This window comes from Eleginops maclovinus, chromosome 6 (genome assembly GCF_036324505.1).
Source record: "Eleginops maclovinus isolate JMC-PN-2008 ecotype Puerto Natales chromosome 6, JC_Emac_rtc_rv5, whole genome shotgun sequence".
NCBI lineage: Eukaryota > Metazoa > Chordata > Actinopteri > Perciformes > Eleginopidae > Eleginops > Eleginops maclovinus.
Window position 1 is genome coordinate 20,607,372 of NC_086354.1, and position 25,044 is coordinate 20,632,415.

At 40.5% G+C, this 25,044-nt stretch overlaps 2 protein-coding genes across 3 annotated transcripts in view; both read right to left on the bottom strand.

Moving 5' to 3' along the window:
* LOC134865846 (microtubule cross-linking factor 1) overlaps nucleotides 1–16,677 on the bottom strand; it is a 63,638-nt gene extending 46,961 nt beyond the window's left edge. For both annotated transcript variants that reach the window (XM_063885618.1, XM_063885616.1), the window contains exons 1-3: nucleotides 15,250–16,677; nucleotides 11,382–11,606; nucleotides 10,528–10,686 (exon numbers count right to left, since the gene is read on the bottom strand). In XM_063885618.1, coding sequence (XP_063741688.1) covers nucleotides 10,528–10,686; nucleotides 11,382–11,606; nucleotides 15,250–16,080 — 1,215 coding nt within the window. In that variant the 5' untranslated portion in view covers nucleotides 16,081–16,677. The remainder of the gene's footprint in view (nucleotides 1–10,527; nucleotides 10,687–11,381; nucleotides 11,607–15,249) is intronic.
* A 231-nt stretch (nucleotides 16,678–16,908) lies between these two features.
* On the bottom strand, nucleotides 16,909–23,828 carry rab12 (RAB12, member RAS oncogene family). The gene is made up of 6 exons (XM_063885619.1): nucleotides 23,403–23,828; nucleotides 22,372–22,432; nucleotides 20,687–20,825; nucleotides 20,023–20,112; nucleotides 19,538–19,642; nucleotides 16,909–19,170 (listed from the first exon to the last, which is right to left on the bottom strand). The coding sequence occupies exons 1-6, from the start codon at nucleotides 23,626–23,628 to the stop codon at nucleotides 19,063–19,065; spliced, it is 729 nt and encodes a 242-aa protein (XP_063741689.1). The 5' UTR covers nucleotides 23,629–23,828; the 3' UTR covers nucleotides 16,909–19,062.
* Nucleotides 23,829–25,044: the final 1,216 nt, after the last annotated feature.

A 25,044-nucleotide genomic window follows, 5' to 3' on the forward strand; every position in this document is an offset into this window, starting at 1 on the left:
TCCTATTATGTAATACTACTCAAGTAAAGTGTGTGAATCAAAGACCTGATGAATCATATTTCTCCACAATGTTAGACCTTCAGATAAGAAACAGAGGTTGGTCAGGTGTCAGATAATAGAGAATGTAAAAATAGAAAATGCCTTGAATCAGAGAAACTACACCGTTGAATTCATTAAAATACCAGACCAGTGGAACAGTGGAAAACCCAGTAAGCCTATTACGGCCCTATCTGATTGTTTCCGTAAACAACCTCCTCAAGATGGCTGCCGGGCTTTAATTAAGGCTTTATCTGCAGCTAATGATCTTTTATCCCGTGATAAGAATCAAGCAGGGAACCGCAGCCATTGCTAAGATCCTCATAATGAGAAGGAGGCAAGTAGTTTTTATCAAGAGCCTGGAGTCTTGTTCTGTGAGCGTTAGGTATGTGGTAACCAGGAACTGATTAATAAAACCTTAAAGAGGCCCTATTCTGCTTCTTTGTTTTTTTTGGGTGGGGGTTCCATCTCCTGTAGTGTGTTATATAGGTTTCTGTGCATGTATATGGTCTGCAAAGGATAAAATCCCAATGTTCCCCCCCTGCCTGAAACACCTCCATTTGACTTATTTGTTTCCTTCCTTAACAAAGTGACATCACAATGTAACAGTGGCGCTTCTCGAGGATAGCCTTCCAACACACTGAGTGTGATATGCAAAGGGGCGGGACACCTCTAAGTGATTGACCGAGAGCTGGCCAGTTAACCAATCAGAGCAGACTGGGCACTGGTTTCAGACAGAGGGTGAAAAGAGGTGCTGCAGCACAGGCAGTATGAGAAAAGTAAAAGGGCTTTTTGATCATTAAAGCATGGAGACATGTCAAAGAAAAAAGGCACAAAATATAAACATTAAAATGAGTATTATAGGGCCCCTTTAAATGATCAAGAACTTCAATGAGTCTATCTGGTAGCCTGTATTACATAACACTTAGCTGAATCTTTATCCAACTAACTATAAGTACATTCAACTAAAAGGGAACAAACTCAGTCTCAGTAAGAATCCTGCATTAGCGTTAAATAATCCAAACCATTTAAGTACTAATTGCATTTTTATCGTATCTTAATTTGGAGCAGTCCAAATACGATCCTTCATTTGGGCTCCAGCTATGTTTGTTATGCTCATTAATGGGAAGCAGACAACAGAGTGTTATTCTCTGCTGGATGGGAGGAGGGTGAGGGATAAAAAGGGGGAGGGGGGTGTTTGAGTGGACAGTCCAGCTGGCTGATAATGAGGTTGTCCCCCGCCCTGCACCACTTTCCGCCACTCAGTACTTCACCATCCCCTCGTGGGTGTCAAAAGCTTCACAATAGGCTGGTAATAAGAGGGAGGGGCCCTTGTCTCTGCACACATGCCGTCTTTTGTGGCTCGAAAAAGGTAGGAGCCAATGAAGGATTTGAAATGATGTCAAAACCCACAGCGGAGCATAAGGCCATGCAGCACATTGTAAAAGATAACGAACTGTGAGCTCAGGTGGCCGCAGAGGCCCCGCAGTAATCTGAGGGGTCGTTACCTGGACATTAAGGGCCAGATGGAGGGTCCTATCAAGGTAGACGACTAATCGGTTGGCAGAATTGTACGAATACAGGCCAAGTATTATTTTTAGTGAACCTACAACAACAAAAGGAAACTATAATACCTCGGTTTTTTTATGGAAGTCTACATTTGTTCTCTCAGATGAAATTAGATGCTGAAAAATGCAGATTTTTGAGTATTTCAGAACCCTTAGATTCAACTGATCCTCTTTTTTGGTGTGTATATGCTTTATTTGGATATACATGCACTTCACTATACAAGCTATAGTTGGATTTATATGTAATACATCTTAAGAACACTATATACACCCCCCCCACACACACACACACTTCAATTAAGTACGTCTCAGGGTTTTAAAAACTTGACATTAATTACCACTGGCACACCAACATTTCAATAAAATGTTTAATTAAATAAATATCAGATATTATCTTAATCAGTGCCAGGGTTTGACTCTGTGGGTCATTCTTACAGAACTATGGATTAATGTGGATAAAATCATCATCAAATGCACTTAATTTCCACTAAACTGTTACCTACTAAGGTTTGCTTATTACTCATGGTGCAGATTTCAAATCATTATTTATTATTGAAAAAACGGGGGATGATAACAGAGAATAATTGTCACACGATTTATCTCCCAAAACACAAAAACAATCAAGTTTAATTATTCATTTCAAGCTGTTTTGCACATGTGCATAATGCAAAAATATGTAAACCCAGCAGAGCTTTACAATTTTGACAAAATTGTCAAACTTTTAAAAGATGTCATGAATGATAGCTCACGTGAGGAAAAGTAGGACAAGACATTTCTCAAAGTTGTATAATAGTATATCAGAGACGATTTAGACCAGAAGAAGGGATTATTTTTCAAAGGATAAGCTATTAAGAGCGAGGTGGAGAGGTGGAGGAGAGATAAGACTCACAAGGATGTCACAGCTTTTGCCTGAGAGTGTAACGATGTGTGTAGGTCTGTCTATCGCTGAAGTCATCATTTAGTAATGACTGCATGCAATATACAACCTCACAGAACTGTGAGCACAGCATCTGTCTGTCTTCCACTTCCTCTCATCTCCCATAACGAGCGTGCTTCACTTCAAACGGGAGCAGGAGTCTATAGGCACATACATGCTGCTAAATCTATGGAGGAAAACGCTCAGGGGATTTTCCCAATGCAGCTTCCAAGAGCCGTATATTGCCCGAAATAGAGCACTTTGAATTTGATCCAGGACTCTGAGGGATACTGCAAGCTTGACCAAACACAGCTCTGTACTTTTTCGGGGGGAGCTTATGTGCTCTAGGATTGAAAATAAGTTAAAAGCATGGTGAGTTGAAAATAAATAACCAGACTGACGAGAGAGTGCTGCTGGGTAAAACATTAAACAAATACACTCATTGTGTGTGTAGAGCTGGGTATAATTATACAATGTCCCTAGTAGTGCCGATACCCTACAACAGTGTCAGTACAGTGATCAAAGTGATCAATGCCAATATATTCTGCTTTAGCTTGTCTTACATTATGGCTAATTGATTGTAGTTGTTTTTTGTACAAAACAAACAATTTAACTGAAGTTACCTTGGGGATTTTCAAATAGCATTTCTCTTTTTTCTTTTTGACATTTCCATGAAAAACCAATTAAATCCTTGATTGTCTGCGAACATTTTTCAGCAGAATGATAAAAAATCTGCCCGACATTTAATACTAACTCACCTAATCTGCGTGTGTTGATTTGTTTTGCTCTGTAGGAGGAGGTGATATCCAGAAAAAGCAAACATAAACACAGTTGTGACATAAAAGTTGTCCAGCAGTGGCTCAGTCAGTAGGGGCTTGGACTGGGAATCGTAGGGTCGCCGGTTCAAGTCCCCGAGCAGACTTGAAATATGGAAAGTGGACTGCTACTTGGAGAGGTCCCAGTTCACCTCCTAGGCCCTGCTGTGGTGCCCTTGAGCAAGGCACCGGAAACCTCTAATCCCCCCTCCCCATTACATTGCTTGTACTAGGATGGGTTAAATGCAGAGGACCAATTTCACTGTGTGTGCTCTGCTGTGTGCATGTATGTGACTAATAAAGAGGGCTTCATCCTCTGATTCTATCTTCTATCTAAAGTACCTACAGTACATGGATTTAGACTCAGGTTTCTGAATATTACTCCAATATCCACTTCTCCTCACAAAACTATCCAACCATTTTTCTGTAATTCTCTTTTCATTATTAGAAAAATAAAAACCCAATAGATTACAAGTTATTCCAAAATCCTCCTTAAAGATAATAATTTAGCAGCATAACTCAAACACCGACATCTTCCCTCTCAAACTTTGGCTCTGTCCACAAACAGTTTTGTTGAGGATGATATTTCTGTCAGGGCTTTGGCCCCTAAATACTATTGGGAGTTTGATTTTTTTCTGAATGCCCGTCTGTTCCTTGTGTTTGGAAGAGAGGTGAGACACTCGATGACTCAGTCTGACTTACAGCCTGCCAAGCTGCTGTCAGCCTCCCAAAATATAACTGCTATTACAATCTGTTACAGCGGAGAGGAGAGGCTCCCAAGAAACCAACGCAGGATGTCCTGCTGCTTTCAGATCTAGGTTAGGCTTAGCAGGGAGGCTGTCTGTCAATTGTTCCACCACGTTAGGCTGAGAAACGTCAACATCTATTACATATATCGGCATTAAACTTGGTTAAGGGATTCATGTTTGGTATATTTTCCCTTTAGTGCTACAATGACAACATTTGTGGCTTTCAGTGAAATATCTTCAAAACTATCTGATGGATTGTCATGAAATTTGGTTCAGACTTTCACAATCCAATTAGGACAGATTGTAATAATGATTAAATTAGTTTAATGCTTGTGTTTATGTCAAAATAGTTGCAGGACGAATGCCATTCCCATTATAGCCTCACTTATTTCCACTATATTCAGACTGCATTAAAGTCTTTATTTCTAGGTGCCTGATTTCCACGTTCAATCAGATTCATAAAGCTCGGATTATCTTTGTTTTAATGGGTTTTTTATAACATTTAAATCACAACAAAGGGACATAACATAAATGTGGCAGCAATAAGGTTTGAACATGGAACCGAATTCCGGAAAAAAGGGAATCTTAAAGTCAAGTATCCTAAAAGTTTTGCCATCTTAGATACTTTAGCTAAATGAAATTTGAAACCCGAGTCAAGTCTCTTATATCTGAAGATCGTGTTTCAGATGACTCAAAACTCCTCATTTAAAAAGTCTCTTGATGTGTCTGAAGACATTTACAAACACTTTGATTGCTGCTACAGCGAATGCTTGCGGATCTCCTATGATTATAAAGTGGCAGCTTTGATACTAACGTAAAATATAATACATGCAAAAAGGAGGAATCTCATTTTTCATGGGATTGAAACTTCAAAGGGCAGCTCTCAGAATTGTAACACATCCTCCAGGGTTTCATCAGAATTCAGGATTTCCTCATTTGCTTTGTGTCGGTGATAGTTAGCCTTTAGGGAAACAGTGTCATTCCTGAATCGTCGGTACAGGTTTGCCTTTTTAAACGTCATTAAACTGGAGATAAACATACAGACAGATTTGATACCAAGTTTAACCTTTTTAGAGAATCAATTATTATTATTTAAAAATATTTTCACAACACAGCTTGTTCTGTTAAAGGGACCGTGTTATGCTTTCTGTAGTATTCCCTTTCCTGTAGTGTGAAGTATAGGTTTTTGTGCATGTAAATGGTCTGCTAAGGCTAAAATCCCATAGTGACAACACATTGTACGTGATAGGCTAAGCGGCGGGACATCTCTAAGCGATTGACCAATCACAACAGAGACGACCAGCTAACCAATCAGAGCAGACTGGGCTCTGGTTTCAGACAGAGGGTGAAAGAGAGCTGCAGCACAGGCAGTTTGAGATCAATAAAGAGCTTTTTGAACATTAAAGCATGGAGACATGTCACAGTAACAAATATGAATCTAAAAATGAGCAGAAAATGTCCTACATTCAAGGGCAGTCTCTACCTGAAGAGTTATATTTTATAAGCATGTTCTGCAGCCCAGAATGTAAATGGAGATTTTGCTGCAAAGTCGTTGTAAAAGCTTGATATGGATGCATGTCACTGCAGCAGATTTGGACTTACAGCAGTCCCTGCGCTACTCATCTCCTCACGTCTGCTCTGCTTCTCATTGGAGGAGTCAGACACAAGATATTAACTAGGTCAATGAGATTCCCTCACACTCTTCCAACAGGGAACCACAGAAGAGGAGGGGAGAGAGGAAGACATGGAGGAGAAGGGAGAAGCAGAGATGAGGAGATGAGAGTCTTCCTTCTTCTGCTGAGATCTTGTGAGAGACAGAGAAGTGATCTGAGATAAAAACAAATGTCTGCAGTGACTCTCGCTCAGCCATTGTCGCGGCAACTCATTATGAATGCAGGCATCCCCTCTCGTACCTTTGTAGAAGTGAAACAGCAACATGAGAGTTTGAGGCACCTCTTGGGAATGCCCTAGATTCCTATTTTTACATGTATGAAAAAATATGCAAATGCTGCCAGGACTCGTGCTGGATGATGCTTCAGACGTGGGTGGATAGTTTCCACTGAAGGTGCTTGTAGATGATATTAGTTTTGGTCAGAAAATACCACTGTACATATATTAGAGTGTTATTAATTAGGGCTGGTTATAATATCAAACCAATTCCCTTGTTTCAATTGACCCTAAGATACTCAAATCAAGTGATACAGGCTAGAGGAAAGTAATGAAGCTTATGTGAGAAGGTAGATCAAGGAAATATACAGAATTGTTCCAGTTTTTGCAAACAGTACTAATTGTTTCAGTCCATCTTTGTTTTGTTTTTGTTGTTGCAGCCCAATACTAAACATACTAACGCTGATTTGTTTTTATCATTGTTGTTCTTTTTATTATTTATGGATGTTTTCCTGTATAATGTATGCCTATACGCTCGTATACAAAGGGGGTGCATTGAGGTTTATTTATGGCACTAACAGAAGGAATGGCATTCAAAAACAAACGTTACTCTGTAATCTTTAGATACTGCCGCTTTCAGTGAAACTTTTGACTCTATAATAATTACTTGACTGTCAGTAAAGTAAAGGAACTCGGGATGTAATAACAACCCTTAGCAGCGTCGAAGAGGAGCAGCATATAACTTCACAGAATAACCCTTGACTGCAGGAGAGCGCCTCAGAATAAAGTATGTGGTAGAAAATATTAGGATTAGATTTTTGGGTTCTTATTGTGTGATGTGCTCATGAGATCTCATTTCAAGTGAGGCTTCAGTTTGTCAACAAGCACGGCACCGAGCATTATCATTTTGCTGTAATGAAAGATGAACTTATCGGGAACAGAGTGCACCTAATCAATCACCTGATGCTCTGGTTGACATTTCATTAGTTCCATTACATTAGATACTATATCAGAGTTCCTTTCTTCTAATGTCAGAGGAATAAAAAGGGTGTAGACCAATCACTGCTCACCTTCATACTGCCCAGCCAGAAGCAGCAATTTGCTCTAGGAGTCTACACAATTTCAACAGAGGGTCCTGACAACCAGGCCCCGTTTGACATTATATCTGTAAACTGTGGTGCGGTATCGCTCGCAGACATCTGATTCAAACCATTCTCTGCCGCTTTGTCTTTTTCTCTGTAGCCCTCCCCTCCCATCAGAGTGTACCGACACACGCCAGGCTGTTTTATAACAGGCCTTCTCTTCGGATTAATCCATGCAGGGGTGCCAATCTCTGGGCCAGAGTCCCACTGTGCAGCCTCTGATAGCAGAGGAGGAACACAGGGACAGGGAGGAGACAGGCTTTAAGGACTATCTATCTGTCTATCTATCTATCTATCTATCTATCTATCTATCTATCTATCTATCTATCTATCTATCTATCTATCTATCTATCTATCTATCTATCTATCTATCTATCTATCTATCTATCTATCTATCTATCTATCTATCTATCTATCTATCTATCTATCTATCTATCTATCTATCTATCTATCTATCTATCTATCTATCTATCTATCTATCTATCTATCTATCTATCTATCTATCTATCTGTCTGTCTGTCTATCTATCTATCATCTATCTATCTACATCCATCCATCTATCTATCAATCTATCTATCTATTCATCCATCTATCTACATCCATCCATCTATTTGAAGTGGTTAAAGACCTGCAAATAAAGGATTTTAACTAAACTTAATGGAAAAAGACTCAGGGGCCTCTGGTGGATTTCTCCAAACTAGTAGAAATCCGAAACGAGTCAGAAAGGTTTTCTGACGTTCGCTGCTTCACATTACACCTGGGTCACAATTTACAAGGTCTAATTATAGCAGAAAGGAAGAACCTTTTAGTCCAGACGAACCACATTGTTATCATTAATCATGCTCCTCCCTTATCCTTTGTGGTTTATCTCCGTGACACAGGGCAGGGCAGATTTTAACATTCATTCATTGAAATGCATCCGTCATGAAATTATTATAAATACTTTTCATGTGCATTACATATTCCACAGGATGCAAAGACTTGAGTACATTGTGATTCAACTCAGGGACAATTACAGACAAATAAACTGTTCCAGAAGAAGATGTCGGGATGCTGTTTTATAAGTGCATGCCTCTGGTACGTAAGAGAGGGGGGAAGAGATTTGGAAAATGCAGATTCAGAGACTGCTTGTGTTTTTCTAGGACAAAACACAGGGGAACACAAAACCTGCAAATATTCGGAGCAGGCGCTTTCACAGCCTCTATTTTTTACACCCTCGCCTGTTTCTCTGTGTACACGACAGTCTGTGTCATCCTGTGATTCTTTCTGTCTCAACACGGCTCAGAAAAAAGGCTCTGGATCCACCACCGATACTGCAACACATTTTAAAAACCTGCTCATGTGGAGCGTCCTCTCACTTCCGCCCTAGTATACATTAATCGTTTTCTTCTGAAAGGTCACCCGTGTCAAGTGACGACAACAAAAACTGGAGCTCGCATTTGCTGCATTGGCACATCCGGCTACACATGGATTTCCTGTCTTCGTTAGAGCACATGCAGCTCAGTCGGAGGATGATGAGTTGCCTTTGAGAACAATGTTGCAAACAAAGACAGTTAAGGTCACGAGCTGCTTCAGAATATAGATTTCAAACCAGCGAAAGACTTATATAGAGAGGCATGTAACAGAGGACATATGGTGTCACTGTTGCACAAGCTGGGAATCAAACAGGCAGCGTGTGTGACAAGAGGAAAGACAGAAACAGTGTCCCTGTTGACGCCTAAAGAGAGGAAAAGCCTCATCTCCATACTGACTGGTGCAGTATTAGCCTACTTTCTTTCGACTGGCAGACGGTATGTTACCTGCTGATGTCAAAATCAATTTAGTGTAAGCAGCTGAACGACGGCAGCTCTGTGAATAGCCTCTGCTCATCTTATTACCCGCAACAAGACCTTACGCTCTGAGCAACATCAGGGTAACTGATATAAAAGCTCTGCGGCTACACTGTAAAACAGGGGTGAAAATAACATGAATAGCTCATGATACAGATACTTAAGATCCTGTTCAGTCTGAGAAACAATATAAAGTGCAAGTGTGTCTGTACACCCATAGCTACAGTGCAACTGCAAGAGAATTAAGACTTTTGTTGTCCATCATGGATAACCCCACCCACCCTCTCCACCTGCAGCTGGAAGGACAGCGGACAGCTCCTTCTCCAACAGACTCTCCAGCTCCGCTGTCACAAGGACAGGAACAGGAGAACATTCCTGCCCACTGCAATAACACTTTACAATAATTCCCCTCTGGCTGGCATACAACTCACTGCTCATAGCCTCTCTTGTGAACTGGCCATAACATGCACACCTTGACGTTTGTATATTTCTCATTTTTACTCATTTTTATTTCTAATTAATTGTTATGCTTCTTCTTTTTGTATTTCACTGCTGCAATGAAAACATTTCCCAGTTTGGGATAAATAAAGTATTTCTGATTCTGATTCAGATTTTTATGCTGAAGATTCAGGAAAATGTAAACAGATGAATAAATAAACAAGGCTTAAAATCGAACTTTCTGCTAACATTCACTTCCATTCTGATAACATTAACCCAAGAAGAATGAGAGCTGTAGTCCCACAACTCAAAAAAAAGAGGAAAATAATAAAGTGACCAAAAAATAAACAAATTAACTCTTTTTAAAACTCAATTATCAGTTCATTTTTATGCAACAAAGGCTAAAAATGGTTCTTGTTTTCCCTGAAACACTGATATTCGGATACATCCATTAAATAAATATGTTGTGTGTGAAAAACGTTTTGATTTACAGCCCATAAATATTTAAACTACACATATATTTAGGTAGTAGTACTGCAGCTCAAATTCATTATCAGTTCCAGTGTGGATACATCTACTGTAACACACACTTTCTACAGCAACTATTCTTCCAGAATGAAATGTTCATATTACTGTCAGGCGTTAATATAACATGCACCGTTGAACAGAGCTGCCGTCAAGGAGCGTTTAAGGGATTGATGAAATTAATTCACAGCAGTGATCAGGCCAGAGATCACCACTAATAATCTCCTTGTTTATGTGCAGGTAGTTAAGAGGCAACAACAACAACAACAGCATGTCATGGCAGACTGAAAACTCATCCCGTGCAAACAGCAGAGTCAACAACATCATATAATCACATCCAGCACAGTGGTCATAATCACTGCTTTCCTGATTAAACCACAACTAGCTGTCAAAGCTCTTCAACAGAACACCTTGTTTCCCAACTTGGACAAAACATATTCTCAATATTTTAAACTCTTGTGTGTCTGAGAATTATTTGGATTTTTCTATTGCAAGTGTACAAGACAACTAGCACCTCTACAGATAAAAAAACTCCTCTACTGTATGAGCATGAAAGCAAAAGTTCCTCCCATGACCGTTAACAGCCTCACATCAAAAAGCATCTCCACGTTCGTCCTCTCACCTCTTTGGTCCTCTCGAACTCATTCTGCAGCGCCTGTTTAGCGATCTCCACCTCGATGATTTTTTGGCGGAGCAGCTCGTTCTCATCCTCGGCTCGGCTGCGTTTGTCCTCCACGCTCTCCAGCTCGTTGTGCAAACGCACCGACACATCTTTGGCCACCTGAGATCACAGGGACAATATGCTGAAGGACAAACACATGCAATGCAAAGAGATAAAACAGAATGGATTCACACATGTTTTATGATATGTGCCTTTAACACACAATATACTTATTTAGTTTATTTATGTACTGTATATCAAGCAGTCATCACTCAAGAAAACATCCACACTTATTTCAGCTGACTGACTACTATACTCAAACAGTAAAGTGTTAAAAAGATGAGTAAAAATGTTCTTAATTAAATACTTTTGAGGCAATACAAGCAATTCAAGACGTCTGCTTGGGACTTTTAATGACATTTTATGGATTTTAAGATAAATATTATTCTCCATTAGAAAACTAATCATTACTTGCAGAACTAAAACATTTATCACCACTATTTATTTTATAATTACATTTTCTACTTGGATTGATTGCACATTAAACGATTCCCTTGGAGTCGAATGTTTTCCCGACGCTGAGAAGCTACTGTGGGTCATTACTCTAAGAAAATACATTTCATTATTGTGGGTTAGTGGAGAGCTTTAATGTCTGTGTAAGCTTCAAGGTGCTGTTTTGTGGTACGTTAATACTTTATCATCAATTTAAGACTAAAGTTGTTCCTGTTCCACAGCAGCTCCATTTGTAACATCGACAATGACAAATATTTAAGACAGGAAACATTTAACATATTACAACATTCCCTCTCACACACCTTCAGGTCCTGCTCCAGACTGCGGAGCAGCTCTCCGTCCACGTGTCCGGTCTGAGCGACTCTCAGGCTCTTCTGCTCGGCCTTCCTCAGCCGGTACTGCAGGATGCGGCAGTTCTTGTTGGAGCGGTCCAGGTCCCTCCGCAGCTCCTGCAGCTGGTACACCTCCTCCTCCAGGTAGCTGTCGCGCACCTCCTCCATCTCCGCCCGCAGCTCGTCCACTTCATCCTGAGACACACAGAGAGGAGCAGACACTTTAATACCACATCCAAACTGCGTTAATGGGTAAGTTGTTGATAACCAACACTTGAGCCAAGACAAAATTACTTTTCTTTCAGCGCACTTTGCAAAACAGATGCAAAAGGGTCAATCGGTTAAGACTTGGGTTTGTTTTTACATTAAATATATCCTTTTTAGGTGATATTCCTGTGAATCATGTACTGTCCAATTCTGTAGCAACAAAATGTCTGTGTGGAAGCAAGAAAAGTACTTTTTAACAGCTTCATAATTGTTCTATTTGTAAAGCAGCTTTTGTGTTTAGGAAATACTTTACCAAATGTCAAAAGGAGTTTTCTTCTAAAGGGTGACTTCACAGCAACAGTAAAAGGGATATAAGGTTAGAACGTTTTTAGAATCCAGAAGTTGAATAAGTATACTTTCCCTCTTAGACTTTGCATCTTTATACTTGTGTTTAGAGATTGGTGCAAGAGGAAAGCTAATGAATAGTCTAAAATGTTCAGCTGAGTTTGAATGTGCTCTCACTCTATATTTCATGGCAATCTGCCAGTTGGATTTGAATATTTTCTCCGTGAAAGTTTTGACTTGAGGTGCCTTTAGGTGAACAAATAAGTTGTCCTCAAAAACCCAGCAATGTCATGGAAAAGAATAAGTTTTAGTGTGCCATGGGCGAACGTGTTGTGTAAGAGGAAAGTCTGACAGTGATGCTAGAACAAAACTCAGAGGGTCACACACAAGCCAACTGATGCAACAAGACAGGGTTTGTCAGAAACACTGATAAAATGCATTTTGGGACATTTTCTAGCCTTCAATGAAGATACCTCTCTGCTTCATTGAAAGTATCATGGTTTATAGTAAACACAGATGTATTACTCACATAGGGGACGATTTCTTTCTTCAGGCATAAAGCTATTAAATATGAAATGCAATATAATATAATATACCTTAGTAGATTATACTTCCATATGATTACATACGAGCTCCAGTAATGCACGTAGCCTCAGTGATGATGATGATGATGTAACATCGCTAGTTGGCTTTAAGCGTCTTATCTCTTGGATTGGATGTATTCACATTGCCCATCTCCCCCATGAAATTACCCGGCATGGTGGAGGGAAAATAAAAAGGTTTATCTGTAGTACTACGACAGTTTCAGTTCGTTATCCTCTGGGGTTTCAGTTTGCCTCCAACATGGAGAGGCTCGTGAGATTTCCCCTGGGAGGGAGATTCACAGGGTCTGACTGGCACCTGACGACAAAACATTGTATCCTGAAGAGGGGAGGAGGGGGGGGAAGACAGTGTCAATTAATGAAAACTAAATCTATCCTCATTTGGAAAAGCACAGAGCCCATTGTTATCTGAGGAGGGCCCCGGAGGAAGAAGCTAATGTCCTCCAATCGATGTCCAGGTTAAAAGCAGAGCCAGAGGCACAGATGCATCCTGGGAGCAGGTACATTCAGAGCATCACTGATGTTTACTTGGAGTGTGTTCACTGAGTCAGCACCGGTAATTGGTCGTCTCTTTAAAGGGGTTAAACGTGGATATCTTTATTGAGCAGCTGCTGCAATTAATTATTTTCCTGATTGATTCGTCATTATTATTCTCTGGGAAATGTCAAAGAAAATCTGAAAAGAAATGACCACAATTTCTCACGAGTCAAGACCAAATATGACATCTTCATTTCAGTGTTTTTTTTACCAACCAACGGACCAAAACCAAAAGATAATCCATTTGCTATCGAGTAAGGAAAAGAATGGCTGTCAATCTTCACATTTGATAAGGTAGAACTAGAGAGCTTGGGTAATTTTTTCCTAAGAAAGTGCTCAAAGCTACCTGTCTTCTTTTATATGATAGGAGAGGAATTATATTTGGAGTTCAGGACATTTTTTAATCACTTCCAGGAAGATTTTTGACAATTTTCTGAGTACTTACAGACCATGCTCACTTTTCTTAATCTCAAAACTGTTTAGCAGTTTAGTTGATAGTAAAAATGATTAATCTGACTACTATGTTCTTGATTAATCTCAATTGCTTTCTATGAAAACAGTTAAAACAGGTCAATCACAAGCTCTTAGACCTGAGAGGAACATAATGAAATGTTTTGTTATGAATGACCCAAAAATATTCCATTAAATAACGACTTGAAACTGGAAAAATATTAAAACTTCCCAGTTCAGAAGCTGGCAGTAATTGCTTTTGTTTTAGCATTGACTCAAATTGATTAGGAGAATACTGTCTGGATAATTTTCAGTCAATGGACTATTTGATTTATCGCTAATAATTACAACTCTTAAAGAATGTGTAAGCAGCAACCCCAGTAATCAATTTCCTGTCATTTTACCACCAAACAAAAACCAAGAGACAATAACAGAGGTTGAAAAAGGGGTCAAAATAAGATAAACATGTTTGTCCAGGAGCAGCTCTGACGTAAAGCAGTGGTGGGGACTCCCAGATATTTTAGTCCTTGGGGGGATGGGGGAGGTAGAACAGTTCACCTCAGCGTCCCAGCTGGCAGACTGACAGCCAGGCAGGCGGGCGGGTGTTTGAACCCAACACACATGGGACATCTGACTGGTATCAAGTCCTGCGGGATAAAGCCATTACAGCCAGAGCCAGTAAAGCTGATTAACTCTCTTGTGTTTGCACCGAGCCGCAGAGAGACACAGACATCCGTGATCAAGTTTGCAATAATACTCAGAGAAACATGCAAATAAACCGTCTCAAAAAGAAGAAACTGCAAGATTGTTTGCCGCATTATCTGTTTGCCTCCCCTCCCCAACTTATGGGGATAACCTACTTAAAAGGGGGGAGGGGGATCCTGGATCAGATCTTCAAACAGGATCTTCAAGCAATATGTAAAAAATAACGATGTTGGAAAACATAGTAATGATTAACCTAGTATGCATCCATGAGTTCAACTTATTCACATCATTACAGGAGATGATGTTCTCTCGGTGTCCCAGATGCAAATTGAGGATGGGGACTTGGGCAAACATTTTTCAGTCAGAATAGACTTTGGTGACTTGAAAGCAATACAAATTTAAAAAGGAAAGTCTGAGCAAAAGCCAGAGAGAAGACATTTTCAATAAAACTCCCATCAATAAAGGTCAAACCCACAGGGGAGGGTAAAAGCCGACATGATGGATGGAGAGTCGACATGGGCATCATCGGGGGGACAGCTGATGCCTTTAGATTTTAATAATTGATACACTCAGAAAATGCTTTGAATTAGTGAGCAGGTGAAAGTTGTTCAAGGACACCTACAAAAAACAAACAGGTGATGGTGGGGATTGAACCCTCTGTGCTGTTGGAAAAATTGACAGCTGTGGGAAGCAGATGCTTCTGGAGTAGGGATTAAATAAGACTGCAACTGAAAGAAGTCTCTTTTTAAATGTAGATGTTGTGTTTATCAAATATATGCAACAATTAAGCATATAGTAGCCCTGTCACTACGAAAGATGCTACACTTACTGTCACCGGTACTTTTTGTTCTCCACCTGGATGTTGTAAATTGTCATTTCTATACATGCCTCTTAATTACATTACTCTTGCTGTTACAATGTACATTTCCCCTCTGTGGGGGAGGAAAAGGGTATTCTGATTCTGGTAACTTGTGGAGATGTTATCGCCATACCTTGAGGTAGTCGTTTTCGGATCGCAGGTCCTCCACCTCCCGCAGCAGGTCCTCCTCAGTAACATCCTTGGCTGCTGGCAGTCTGAGTTGTGCGGCTGATGAAGATGAGGATGGTTTCTCCTGCCGGTGTTTCTCTCCTTGCTGAGCCTGAGACATGCTTCCCTTGGCTGCGGAAGCCTCGGTTGTGCGCGGTGGAGCTCCGGTCGCCTCTTCCAGCAGCGGATTATCACCCCCCAGCTGATCCCGGTCACTGGAGCCGGTGCCGGACTCAGCGTCGCTACTAGCGGCCGCTGCCTGCCTCTGCTCATCCGACAGCGGCTCGGACGGGCAGTCTGACAGGTCCGAGCTGCTGTCGGTCTGGCTGACCCTAACAAGATGTGCACCGGTTGGTACCCGAATTGGAGATCCATGGCTGGGAGGGCCCGGAGAAGAGGCTAGTTTCCCCTTCTTCCCTTTGGCGAGGACCGGACTGCTGCTGGTGCTGCTCTCCGGCTTGATGCTGGCGGTTTTGGGCTCGGCTGCCGCATGCTGGGACACCTTTGTGGGCTTTTTCGCCACAGGAGATCTGGTGTTACTTTTCACCGGGGCTGGTTTCTCCTTCGCCCCGGACGGGCTGCGTCTGGAGATGCGGTTCGGATGCACCAAGGGCACCGAGGCGGACTGCTTGCTGAGTTTGGGGGATTTCGGTACAATTGCAGGTGGTTTTGTGGAGCGAGAGTGCACATCCTTGAGGAAAGGTCTGGCCGGGGAAGGGGCTCGGTTCAGTCTCTTCTTTTCCAACTGGTGGTTCTGCGGTTTGGTGTCGCTGCCAGAGCCATTGGGGCTCTCCATTATACACCGAAACGATCAATCCACAGCACCGCGGAAAACCTCTGACATGCGACAGCAGAAAGACACCCAGGTTGCTCTACCTTCTTCCTCCTTGTGCGCATCCTGCAATGTGCTGGACGTTGTTTTATTTTTTTTCTTTACTCCATCTCGTTAGCATTCACCAGGTTGTCATTTGTAGTCCTTGGAGGAAACGCTGCAACAAGAAAATGGGATTACTGGGACGGAGGTGGATGAGAGACAGGTTGCAGACTTAGAGAGAAAATAGTGTTTGCAGTCACATCTCTTCTTCTTCCTCCTCCACAGATCGGGTCTCCATCGTTGTGTTACTGTGCTGTGAGTGCTGGGCCCCCCGTCTCTCGTACCCCTTCACACTCCCTCCTATCTGACATGTAAAATCTGCAATCGCTGCGGTGTGAGGATCGACGCCCGTGATTTTCTGCGGAGCGCATGCGCTGCTACCCAAGCACACCCCTTGGTTTTCTGTGGGACCAGGCGGGACAAGGTCTGCACGCTTTGGTGCGCATGCCCTAATGACATGCACTCTATTGGCTATTATTGAACACCTTCACAGGGGGTGGAAAGATGGATTAAGGAGCCACACTCACCTCTTCCTGTGGGAAATCCTACACTTAAAACGTCTTAAAAAAGCTCCTTGAATCAACTAAATTATCCCTTAGACTCCAATCGAAAATATCTTACAGTAAAACACTTCTGCAGCATCTTGGTACTTGTAAAATGTGTTCCTGAAATCCACACAAGCGTCCTTGAGACACCACACATTTCACTTCATGGAGAGACACACAGTCACAGAAAATAAATGGCATAATCTGGTAATAAATATAGATATCTTTAATTGCATTTTTCATTAGTTCCAAGAATGCCATGAGTTATAAATACCACATATCTGCTTTAAACATGCCAAAACTTTTCAAAGACTTATAACATGTTTTTAATACAAAGTACAGTCTTTCCATCTTAAAAGGATACACATTTCAAATTAAAAGCATTTCTTCAAATGTATATCTAAAACACTGAGTAGTATAAGGCTTGGCTATTAAAAACGAAGACCACAGGGTTAGTGCCAAATGCTGAAGTCACAAAGGGGGCAAATTAAAGGTTTTATTCCACAAAACAAAACCAAAAGAAGTGATGACAATTGCAAAGTGACAAATCATTTGTATGTATGCCGGCTGGGGTTAGGGTTTATTTTGTTGGTATGAAACTGTTGATTTATTAGGATACATAATGTGCCACTGAAGCCCACATAAGCTTGACTTTAATTTTTAGAAATCAACAAAATAATCAAAAGAACCAACGCCAAGTCAGTTTCGGTCATTTAAATCCGGTCCTTTGAATGGGCTCGTCGTCCCTCACCTTCAGACTGTCCTCAGGCTTTCACTTCCTCATAGAAAACAGGACTAAGTGCTACAATATTGCATTCATTTTCAAAAGACGGAAGAGTTCAAATGTCTACTTATCTCTACGAAAACAGGAAGGCTGACCATGCATAGCCTTGTTTCTTTTAAAATGAACGAATAATGGGAAACGCCCATACTGGTGCGTAACAAACTTCCAAATCATAAATTAAAAACATCTGACCTCTTCTTAAAAACAACGTCCCCTTTCAAGCAGGATACTTGAAGATGTCTCCGTATAAGTGTGTTGTGAAATTCGAATCACATCAACACTAGAAGCCTGTCAAAATGTGCAGATATGAGCCATCAAAGTTTCCTGAGTCCTTCAATTACTAAACAAACATTCCAACACTTATTACACCCAGAAAAGGGAGACTCAAACGATCTTCTATAATCTGTATCTTGAGTTCAGAGGAAAAATAAAACACTTGGCAATATTAGTAACAAAACAAAGGCTAAAACCATGTTTGTGTCTACTAGCTTTACTGTTCCTACTCCCTCTAACAAGCCAGTTACACACATGGAGAATGCCCCTATAAAAACACCAATCCCTCAAAGACTACATTACCCATCTTTCCTTGCATACTCCATCCCACTTTATCAGTGTAGAGGAGTTCAGATCAGAATGACCACTACCAAAGGCAAAATCCATCTTTACTAAACTACAAGTTGTGCACTTATTTTTTTCTGCATGTGGTCTTAGCTAAGATGGACTGTAGTGCAAAACAATTTATACAAATGTGAAATGAGCCGTTCCAGCCACTTTAACACTTTTAAGGCAAAAAGGAATATGAACTGATATGATCCACCGCCACACAACCACCTACTGCTGGCCACAACAATCTGCAGCCTGTCCAGTCATTACAGCAACACGCCATATTTACATCATGTGCTTTTGTTTACCTCAAGTCATCTTGTTACTTGGTAATTAAAAACGTTTAGTGACAGTACAAAAGGACTGTACTTAACCCCAGAACATAAAACTAAGATGTAGAGATCCAAGATATCCCTTTTCTGTTAGCTAGATGATGCAGAGATACCAGACCTTCTGGGCAACTTAGGCAAATTTAGTGTACACTATATGTAATGAGTAACAGGAAGCTGTAAGGCCCTCAATCATCACCCTCTTGTAAAATGTGCAACTGCTACCAGAGGGCTCTCTACCTCCAAGGAACCTGCGGGGAACAGCTAGCGGTCCGAGGAATGAGGTAGTCTGGGTCAAGTGTAGACAGAAGGGGGTGGTAGTAAATAGGTTGCCTAATTGTTAGTGTACGAAACAGGAGAAGAGAATATAATAGCGTTTGTTGAGAGAGGAGTCCATGCTTCTTACATCAGCAATCAATCATTTCTAACTGCTGCTGTCTGCTGCCCCCTGGTGGCCAGGTTGGTACTCTGCGTGTGTGTGGTTTGTGTAGTGTAGTGTAGTGTAGTGTAGTGTGTGTGTGTGTGTGTGTGTGTGTGTGTGTGTGTGTGTGTGTGTGTGTGTGTGTGTGTGTGTGTGTGTGTGTGTGTGTGTGTGTGTGTGTGCGTGCGTGCGTGCACAGGATGGGGGACCACTCTGACTCTCTCAGCAACAGCGCATGCGGGGAGGCGGTAACTCCGGAGGCACTTCCGGTTCAGGCTGCAGAGACAGGACGCTGTTGGAAAGCTCCGTGTTGGAAACTTCCAGAGGCATCTGTTGTATCAGGAAGAAGAAGACACGTCAGGAAATGAAGGGTTAATGCAGGGAATATTGAGGCGGTGTGCGTACATCGACACCCACGGTCAGTTATTGAGTGCAATGACAGAATAAGCCTCAATTTGTATGAAAGAAAGATAAGGAATTTATCTTTATGAAGCAAGAGAATCTGATCATCTTGATAATAATCCTGTGACTGTTTGATTTTAATGACATTTTCACACAAAATATTGACAACATACTGCTGTACAGAAATGTTGAAACTGTCCTTTTCTGCACAAATCTTCTATTACTAATTTAAGGCAATATTTACAAAAACATGTAAAACACTTGACTAACTCATTGTTACTGAAAACACACCAACCTTGCTAAGGATATCATCCACCAGCTTCAGGAAGATCTCATCCACATTGAAATTATCCTTTGCACTAGCTTCGCAGAAGCGCATTCCACTTATTCTAGAGCAAAACTGCAAAACAAATAGATTGAAAGTGAATCGTTCCAGAGGACAACACAACTGTAGAGTATTTGTTCTAGAGCTGATAGTAAAATTGGATAAATATCTAAATCACATGCTTGAATCAACTGCTACGATGCATATAATATCTGTTTGGTGGGTATGATATCAGTGTTATCAGTGTATGGGCATATTGAAAGCATCTGTCTGCGCTCCGTTCTGCATAATTTGTCTCTTTATTTCACTAAACTTTAAAGAGGTTCTGCTTGTAATACCTGTTCTATCTGTTGTTCGTCTTACTGCACCTTCTTCTAGATCATTTGATCTCAGGTTTATAGAGATGTGTTTATGTTATATGATGTTGAATAGGAGCATGAGTGTGTTGAACTCACCCTCTCTCCCTGCTGTCTGGAGATGATACGATCAGCCTCACAGTCCAGCTTGTTCCCGACCAGGAGGAGCTCTGCTTCCTCTGAGGCGTACTGACACCAAACAGAAAGAAAAGAGATAAAAAACGTCAGGGCTTCATCAGACTCACATTTCATAAAGTCAGACCTGATACTCCGGCAAAGTGAAACCATTGAAATTGGTTTTGCAGTTTGCAGCGAAATGAGAACACAAGGTTGTCATTTAAAAAAAAACTAAATAGACATTTTCTTACACAAATATGTATGTAAGCAGTATGATCTGGCAACATAACATAACATTACATTCTGATCAATAAAGCTGCAGGGAAATGACTATGAGGACAGAAATCTATATCTACAGGAGGGATACCCAATGAAGATAAATATTTATAAAAACAGTTGTTTGTTGTTGACCAGGCCTTACATACAAAGTCATTATTAGTTGTTATTTTTTTAATAAAATGGTAAATAGTCCTTTCCAATACATTTCCTGGTCATAATTGCTAGAAAAATAAAGAATCTGAGTTAATTATGTAATGTTAAACATTTGTTCTTGGCATATAACAATGGCAGAAGAACACTCCATCGGACCAGAAGGAAGAACAAGAAATAAGATGCATATTTCATCTTATTCCAGCTGTCTATTCACCTTGTCTATCATTTTCATCCATTTGGGCAGGTCGTCGAAGGTCTCCTGCTTAGTGATATCGTACACTAGCACTATTCCCTTGGCGCCTCTGTAGTAGGCGGAGGTGATGCTGTTGAATCTCTCCTGGCCAGCAGTGTCCCTGCATGACACAAAATGAAACACAATTTGTTGAAACAACATCAAACACCAAATGGGGGAAGAGGAATCAGTTTTGTGAAGCGTCGTAATCAAATCAACGCTTACCCTCTATTCCTACACTTTAGTTTAACCCCCACTGTTTGTATCGATAAACAGTGCATACACATTTCATAAATGGTTTACAACACATTATAATGTTAGCACTTAAGTGTTCGTATGTGGATTTGTCAAACAGTACAACTCCTCCTGTTGGCAGCCATAAGGGGAGGATGATACACAAACAGATAATGATGGTACAGCAGCTTTTATAGGTTGATCAAGGTGACACTTAAAATAAGTACAAGCACTTGAAACGAAAGCAAACTATCGATTAACATTTTGGAAATAAACGTTTCATTTGAACAACATAAAGGTTCTAAACATTTGTATGTGTAGATTCATTCTAGCTTCATGTTATGTTTCAGCTGATGATCAGACTAAGGTTAAGCAGCACAATAAGCAGATTGAGCGACAGCAACAGTGCAGGGTTACCGTACCTTCAGTCGTTCCCATTGTGAGTCACAGTCAGGCTTATGAGAAGAGGAGCGGACAGACACACAGCAGCACATGGCGGGTTAGGTTAAGGCGTAGACATGGTGAAGCTTGATGTGAGCAGTTCAATGTGACAGACAAGACACATTGAGGATGGTCCTCTAGAACGGACAGGTCGCAGGGTGGGCAGAGAAACGGGGGTAAAATGGGACGGGGTAAAGGGTGGAAGTGATGTGGAGGTGGTAGAGTGGGGTGTTAGTGAAGAGGACAGATGTGTTAGTGAAATAAGCGATGGAGTTCACCAGTTTGAGGCCAACACAAGCAACCCAGTCATACACTCAGTCAGTATCAAATGTTTCATAACTGTACCTTGTGGCATGTTCAGACAAACATACAAGACATGCGTTCATAATTGCATAATTCTTTATTTATACTGTTAGTAAATACTGTTGCTGCCCTTACAAAATAAGTACAGTTGCATCCAGTATGCATACAATAACACTACTCTGTCTTTGCCCTATGAACTTTTACAGTTATCTTGTCATTTTATGAACGGTACAAATATTTGTTTTTTAATTATTATGTGTCTTTTCTGGGCGTTTTCCACAAGTGTTTTCATGTTTGACATTTATAGTAATTTATAAAGTACGAAATGTAAAAGTGACACCAACAGTCTCTGATGTTGCACAGATTAAAGTGTTGGCTATTTAGACAGCAACAGGAAAAGTAGCATCATGTGCTGCTCAACACGACGCTAACAGTTCTATTCCCACAGGATCCACAGTTGATTTTATTTGCAGCTTTAACGTATATGAACAACTACCTCATGACTTGGTATTGTGGAAAAATACATGCAATGTGAATGAAGTCTTAGTTTTATATGCATTATGTACAGTAAACAGCTACAAGGCACTAGTTAGTTTTTGTTAGAGCAGCCTACAGGGTGAAAGGACCGACACAGGAAATGAACCATGCAGAAGACTAAAGGAATTGGGGACTTCTGAGGAATTACTCACCATATCTGTAGCCTGATCTTCTTCCCTCTTAGCTCCACTGTCTTGATTTTGAAGTCAACTCCTATGAGAGGAAACAGAAACAGACATGTGGACATGTACACGTTCCAGCATTTCCTGGATAGTTTGTTTGTTGGTTGATTCAAGAAGCTGCATTGAAATGATTTTTGCATTATGTCTGGTTAAATCCTATGTTTTATTAAATGTCTGTGACCAAAAGATAAAATATTATTAGTGCCAAGCTGCCACAGGAATGACAGGGCACAAAATGGAGCTCTGCCACAGCAGCTGCTTATGTGTGACTATTTTGGGATTGGACACTATGACTGACTGACTGTTGTTTTGGTCACAGGACTTTTTATCCAATTACACATGTTCAGGGTTTTATGTGTTTTAAGCTGGCAGGATCCATAATCATGAAACATTAAATTGTCACCTGGCACTTTTTTGTAATAACTCAATTAAAGTGATCATGTGTTTTACGTAGGAAAACTGTAATTGTATATAGAAAAATAAAAAATGGCTGTACACAAATGGAAATGACATTCAATTATAGCACGTATTGGGACAAGACTATATACCCTCATGTATTTAAATAAAAACAGGCTCCCCCCAGCAGTAAATTAAGTTAAGTAATTACTGGACAGCTGCAGATGCTATCTAAGAACTAAGCAACCAAGTCTCCCTTGCTAGTGTGTTGGGCTTTAAAATCCCTGATAGACATCCCCTGTAACAGCATAGAATATGCAAAAACAATCAAATTATTCAAAGCATGAAACATGTTGGTCCAGTTGATTCATTGCAACATAGTTTTAGCTATGACAGTTTTGTTAGCTACAACAGGGTTGTTGTTACCGTTAGCTTAAGTTAGCTAGCTATAGCGTATAGTATAACCTCTATTCAGTCCCATTACAGAAAAGTAGTCAAGAACATGTTTATAATGTCCAGCACAGGCTAGTTTAAACCCATTTCCTCCAGTAAGTAGACAGCGCCCTGTCAAACAAAGTTGACAAAAACACGTCTCCTGTCCTCACCTACGGTCGACTTGCAAGCTTCACAGAAAGTGTCGTCGGTAAACCTCTCCATGATGCTAGTTTTACCGACACCACGGGAGCCAATAATGATAATTTGAAGTTTAAAATCAGCGGGTCTGGGAGGCATCTTCCTGCGGCGCGACTGAGCCCCCATGGCGGGGGAAGAGTTCGCGGATCCCCCGCCACCACCGGCGGCCCTCCGTGGTATGTCATATCTCGAATCCATCACTTATTCCACATTTGTAACTACAGGGAATAAACAAACAAACACTCCTGACTATCATACGACGGAAAAAATGTTGCTATTTCCAACTTTCTTTTGTTTTAGAAGAAGTTTGTGAAAGTTTGTCTCTCGCGGACAGTTGTTGTTGTTCAGCCATCAGAGATCGCAACCGTCATGACGTCATTGATCACAGTACACCACACTTCCGGTTCCGCCGCTCCTCTACAGGCGTCTAACTTATTATTTTATGATGTAATAATTATTTGTTTTTGAAGTTCTGAGAACAAATGTTATGATAAGCCAGTAAGCACGAAACCCCCGCAGTGTAAAACTCCTGAAAGTGACCTATACACGATGTTCAATTATGTAGAGTTTAATTAGTGGGGTAAGTCTATTGATTCATTTTTAAACAGTGTTGAGAAAAAAGGTTGGGATGTGATAAAAACTTTTAAACTAATTTCAGTTCCGAGTTTTTTCCCCTCTGAATTCTGAGATTTTCAAAAATGTCCCAGTTTGCCAAAAATGTCCCAGTTTGGGATAAATAAAGTACTTCTGATTCTGATAAAGTCAGAACTTTGTCATGTGGCCCTAATGAGCTTCCGTAGATGAGAAGTGAAAACCATGTAATTAAACAAAGAAGACCTGAACTCTAATCAGTGTGCACAACAATAAAAGGATTTTGTAACCATTGTTTCCAAGTGTTATGAACTTCTTCGATTCTGCTCTGACAATTGTAAAGGTATGCCCATTGTTTATTCTAGTGTTTAACCTGTTTGACCTATGTCTGAAATGATGCACGTTGAGGGCTGTTTAATAACTAGTACGATTTAGTCAGATTTTGCCATTATTTAGTGAGATTTTTCGAGAGAGTAAGACAGCAGGCCCATATTCTTACAGCAGTGCTCAAGAGAGACACGGTCAAAACGAAAAAAAAGAGTAAGTACAAACATATTTAAATAATTAAAATACTTATAAATTGAGCTCCACTGGCAAAACAATGGAATTAGAAATAATGAAAAGTCTAAATATGAAACCATACAAATAATGGACATGTGGTGTATGTAAACTGTACACTGTGAGGGCATTATATTGGCAGTGACAGATCACATGCTGTCCACGTACGTTTACACATATTGTAAATGGGGCATAAACAACTGTAAAATCATAATCTAGAGTGGGAGTTGTTGAGAGTTGGGTGTTACAGACCTATTTAAACAGTAGGATGAATTAAATGGCTGTGCTTCTGTTTTAAATGTTCCTATTATTTTATTTTTTATACATTTATTTTTGTTTATTTTTTCACCTGCAGTTGTTCACCTAACATGGTTTAGATGGCTGCTATGTCGTGCTTTATTCTGTCACACAGAAAATAACTCAAATGGGTCAAGCATTTGTATTTCTTTAACCAACAAACAAATC

Bases quoted from the DNA above. Each gene is read 5' to 3' on its own strand.
- rab12 (XM_063885619.1), bottom strand. From the start codon at position 23,628: ATGGATTCGAGATATGACATACCACGGAGGGCCGCCGGTGGTGGCGGG. The intron at 22,433-23,402 runs GTGAGGACAGGA...TTCCTCTCATAG, and splicing joins AGCTTGCAAGTCGACCGTAG to GAGTTGACTTCAAAATCAAG. The intron at 20,826-22,371 runs GTGAGTAATTCC...TGTGTCATGCAG, and splicing joins AAGATCAGGCTACAGATATG to GGACACTGCTGGCCAGGAGA.